Raw genomic sequence first — 5,275 nt, 5'->3', positions numbered from 1 at the left:
AACTTTGTCTTTCTCGGCTTTCTCACCCGACGGCCCGTAGACGGACACGCAGTCGGAGATTAGGGATTCTGATGCGTCCGGTCCGCGCTGTGATTACGTCTTTTTGCGCTGATTCTGAGCTGCAGGTTTTGTCTCTCTCCAACCAAAATTCACCGAGCCAGCAGCAAAAGAAGCAGCAAACTGCGCTTCACATTTGATCAATGTCGTCATGAATTTTGCTGTTTTGCTTCCACAACAATTAAAATCACACTCCATGCACAGCTAGCTCTCTCTCTCTCTCTCTGTACTTCAAGAACAGTTTCCCGTCTCCAATCGCTGTTTTCTGTATTATTCATTCGCTTATTACCCACCAGTCTACAGTTGTTTACAGCGCTGTTGGCTGCTGTCTTTTTCTTTTCTTTTTTTCACTTAAATGACCTCGGACAAGAAAGCCTACTTTTTCTGTTGTTCAATACTGAAGAAATTTTAACTTTATATGCAGAACATTGTAGAATATTTTTAAGGTTATCTGCTATAAAAAGCCAGACCAGGAAAATCTCCTTCATGTTTTTCTGTGTTTTATTCTCAGTTACTTTCACACAAAGGCATCTGCTGTGATGTTCACAATTCTGAAGAAGTCAGTAATGATAAATGATCAGAATTATAATATTTCTGACTGTCTGAGGCTAAGTTGAATCGAATCAGGACTTTGAAAACCAGAATCAAATGGATTATAGAAATCAGTGATGATACCCAGGCCTAGTGAGCAGCCTAGGCACGACAGAAGTGGATGTAGCCGTAATAGGAAAAGAACTATTGCTAACTTTTCTGTTAAGGCCTGATCCTTCTGAAATTCATAGCCAGTGCTCTGACACGGTGTCATCAATCTTTGAATGCTGAAAAAGCACAGTGTATCCAGAAAAACACATTACCGTATATTAAATTATTATAAAATTTGTGTGCGCCTAACTTTTGTGCCGTTAGGCGTACCGGTACGCCCATGGCAAAACGTTAGTCTAGAGCCCTGTGTACTGTCTCTTGCCTGCAGATATTATTTTTCAAGCATTTAGATGAGAAAATCTAAATTAACTGTTGATCCTAACTGTCTGAAGTGTTGGGTGTGAGTGTTAATGCCAAATTTGTAACTTGTACAATTTGTAGTCAAATAAAAAATGCTTTTCCTCATTTTGCCTACTTAGGGTTATAAGTCTAAAATGAATCTGGAAAGCCTTTTTTTCACGAGAACGGAGAGCTGAAAACTCCAAACATTTTACTCATTTACTTTGAATTATATATAACAATTAACAATATATACGATTAACTAATGAAGAAAATTTTCTTGAAGATTTAACATAGTACCTGCCAGCATGGATATAATTTTTAGTAAAGTTTCCACTCTAGCGTTTATGTAAGTATACAAAAAAAAATTATAAAAAAATAAGTAGTATGATCGTAAAACAGACTATGGCATATTTACAATAAACATGCACCCAGAAAAATGTTATCAGCTATTAACAGGCTTAAATTCTACAAATTAAATTTATAACAGTGGTGGACAAAACAAGATTTTTAGATGTTTAGAAATTTCCTTCATTTTAAGCCCATATATGAATGGATTAAACAAAGGATGATACAAAGCTAGTTGTAATGTCATTATTAAGCGTGCAGTTTTTGGAAAATCTGTTTCCATTCGAGCCATGATTACATCATAGATACCTAAACAGGAAAAAGTAATTAAAACTAACATGTGGGGTAAACAGGTCTCTGCAGCTTTTTTCTTAATTTCTTTACAGCTGCGATAAGTGACTATAAATATTTTTGTATATGTGAAAACTATAAAAAGTATAGGAAATACTACGAGATCTAAATAACTAACAATTCCAAATACAGTAACTAACCCTGATTTTACACACTGAAGAGTGTAAATTGTATTGTTACAAAATATTGATTTTAAATGAAAGGAACACAGTTTACTTTTAGCCATTCCTATTGCTTGGACGGCAATATTAGAAGCAGGTACAAGCCAAGCTATGACCAGGAAAATACTCACAGTGCTTTTTCTCATGATGGTTGGATATTGTAGAGGTTTACATATAGCCACATATCTGTCATAGGCCATGGCTGCCAAGAGAAAAAACTCAGAACAACCTAGAGAATAAATTATGAAAAACTGAAAGAGACATGCTGAATATGATATGATTTGTTTTTCAGATAAAAAGTCAATCAGGAGTTTTGGGTAAATAGTTGTGGCGTAAATAACAACATTCAGTAGCAATGCTGCAATAAAAGTGTACATAGGTTTGTGGAGATTTTTGTGGATCAAAATGAGGTATATAATAATAGAGTTACTGCAAGTTATTAGAATATATAATGTGAACATAATAAAAAAATAAACATATCTGTATTTGTTAACTTCCACATGTCCATCAAAAGTTATATAGGTAACATTTAATTCTTCATCCATTGATGTTTTTTTAAAACTACAAAATGTTTCATTAAACAAATTGCACAAGGTGGATAAATGGAAAATACTGAAAAATGCACCATCACGCAAACAGTGAGCAGTTACAGTGTGTGGAAGGTTTTTATCAGACAAATTAAGCCTCCAAGGAGCTGAACATTGGAGGTTCATCTCACCTTTTTCACTCTCTTTTGCTTAGCACTGCACAACTTCAACACAAAATCTTTTTAGCTGAGATCTTAAATCTTACACAGTGGAGTAGAATAAACTAGTTCAACTTGAGAAATGTGGAATTTAGGATGGAGGCAAAGAGTGGCAGTTAATATTAAAAGGTGTAAAAAACAAAAGTACAAGACATTGAAAATAAGCAGACCTCAGTGCAAGAAAGTGTCTTTCCAACACTGAAAAGCACAAAGGCAAACTTTAACATTTAAAAGGTGTAAAAAAAAAAAAAACAAGTACAAGATATTGAAAATAAGCAGACCTCAGTGCAAGAAAGTGTCTTTCAAACACTAACAAGCACAAAGACCAACTTTAACATTAAAAGGTGTTCAAAAAAGTACAAGATATTTACAATAAGCAGACCTCAGTGCAAGAAAGTGTCTTTCCAACACTGAAAAGCACAAAGGCCAACTTTAACATTGCAAGGTGTAAAAACAAGTACAAGACACTGAAAATAAGCAGACCTCAGTGCAACAAAGTGTCTTTCCAACACTGAATGAGACGTTACTTGTTCATGTGAGAAGAAAACAAGATTGTCCACAATCATTAAGTGAAGCATCCAATTTTTAAAGAAGAGCACCAAATCTCTGCCAAGGCAGCTCACTCTGTGCCAGAGGTGGGTCGAGTATCCAAAAATTGTACTCAAGTAAGAGTGGCATTACTTTAAAATATTATTACTCAAGTAAAAGTGAAAAGTAGTCTTCAAAAAAGTTACTCGAGTAAGAGTAAAAAAGTACTTGATGAAAAGACTACTCAAGTAGCGAGTAACTGTTTGAAATGTCCGATTTTATAAATAAATGCTATCAGACAAACAAAAATAAATAAATATACAAATTTGAGTATTTTCAAAAGGAATATATGTAAAAAGATCAACAAAATGAGGCACAAAATTTTTTATTTCGAGATTTCACATTTTCACATTTTTCAACCAAGCTTTTTTCACCAATACCTACAGTAAATACTATAAATATATAAACAGTGCAAACAATTTCCAGTGACAAGATTTGCTGTAAACGTTATATTCATTTTGCTCCAAATGGCACAGCAGCCTCAGAGAAAACAGAACGAGGCATCTTCAACGCATGTACATACAAGGGAGCTCAGTTTACCATAAATTGTATGGGTGTGCATTTATTTCTGCATATTTAGCAAAAATGTGCCATTTCTTCACTCAGTGAAGTGATGGTTAAGCTTCAGCAGCAGTTTGCTCTCAAGGTTCTTTCTGTGAAGCTGTAACTGTTTAGCAGTGAACAGGAGTCCTGCATGACTGAGAAGTTCTTCACAAGCTCCAGATGCAGGAAGACCTGTATTGACTTTGATCGACAGCTTCTGGATGTGAGGAAAGCCATGCAATAGATCCACACCTCCAGTGAATGGACATGAAAGGTACCTCTCCAGCTCCCCTGCTTCTGGCTTTCCTGACCCCATGGATCCATCATCTTAGTCGGTTAGGCTGCTGTTTGCGCTGGCATCATCCAGCTCTGTGTCTAGGTGATGTCTGATGAAGTTGAGACCTGTGGAAAGATGTAAGGTTTTCAAAAGAATTAGGTCTGGTCATTATAGTGCTGTATACACTACAAAGATGCGGATGTTTTTTACTAACTCTTGTAGAAAAACAAAATCTAGTCATTCATATCCCACACAAACAGTTTGCAATGAATTCCAGATTAAGTTTAAAATAAGAATGCGTGCAAGGCTAAGCAGTCCCAACCAATAGATCCTCCTGTTTGGTTGTTACTCTGGGAAAAGACGAGAAAGACGGTAATGGAAGCGTGACTGGAGCTGCGATGTAGCCTATATAATATTTATATTGTGGACTTCAGGAAGACCAGGAAACACTTGACCCCTGTTTCAATCCAGGGGGTCAGTGTTGACATTGTGGAGGACTATAAATACCTTGGAGTACACATTGACAATAAACTGGACTGGGCTAAAAACACCACAGCACTTTACAGGAAGGGCCAGAGTCGTCTCTATTTTTTGAGGCGACTGAGGTCCTTCAACATCTGCCAGAAAATGCTGAGGATTTTCTATGAGTCTGTGGTGGCCAGTGCGATCCTCTATGCTGTTGCATGCTGGGGGAGCAGGCTGAGGGTCGCAGATGCCAACAGACTTAATAAACTGATCCGTAAGGCCAGCAATGTTGTGGGGATGGAGCTGGACTCCCTCAAGGTGGTGTCGGAGAGGCGGATGCTGTCCAAGATAAAGACAATGTTGGATAACACCTCCCGCCCACTCCATGACATGTTGGTCAGTCACAGGAGCTCGTTCAGTGAGAGACTGAGATTACCGAAAAGCACCACTGAACGACACAGGAAATCATTCCTGCCTGTGGCCATCTCCCTGTACAACGCATCCACTTAACACACTGTTTGCTGCTACAACTACACATGTTTCTTTTCCAAATATTTATTTATAAGTGACTTATGTATGTATGTATGTATATATATGTATATATTGTACTATTCTTAGTTAGCGTATTGTCTGTCTTGTCTTAATGTTGGTTTAAAATGGAGCACTGTAACAAAAAATAATTTCCCCCAGGGATCAATAAAGTATTCTGATTCTGATTCTGATTCTGATATTGTACGAACGTGATAATTCTGTATATTG

General features: G+C 36.8%; 1 protein-coding gene across 1 annotated transcript; it reads right to left on the bottom strand.

Annotated features, from left to right (window-relative positions):
• Window positions 1-1,519: 1,519 nt before the first annotated feature.
• LOC146556300 (olfactory receptor 6N2-like) lies at window positions 1,520-2,443 on the bottom strand. Its single transcript, XM_085248913.1, has one exon. It carries the CDS (start codon window positions 2,441-2,443, stop codon window positions 1,520-1,522), a length of 924 nt encoding a protein of 307 aa, XP_085105039.1.
• Window positions 2,444-5,275: the final 2,832 nt, after the last annotated feature.

Source organism: Mchenga conophoros, linkage group LG16 (genome assembly GCF_057382185.1).
Source record: "Mchenga conophoros isolate Kocher_MC1m ecotype Shallow Benthic linkage group LG16, M_conophoros_male_GT1.1, whole genome shotgun sequence".
Lineage (NCBI taxonomy): Eukaryota > Metazoa > Chordata > Actinopteri > Cichliformes > Cichlidae > Mchenga > Mchenga conophoros.
The sequence above is the reverse complement of the archived record's forward strand: the minus strand, read 5'-3'. Positions and strand labels throughout refer to the sequence as shown.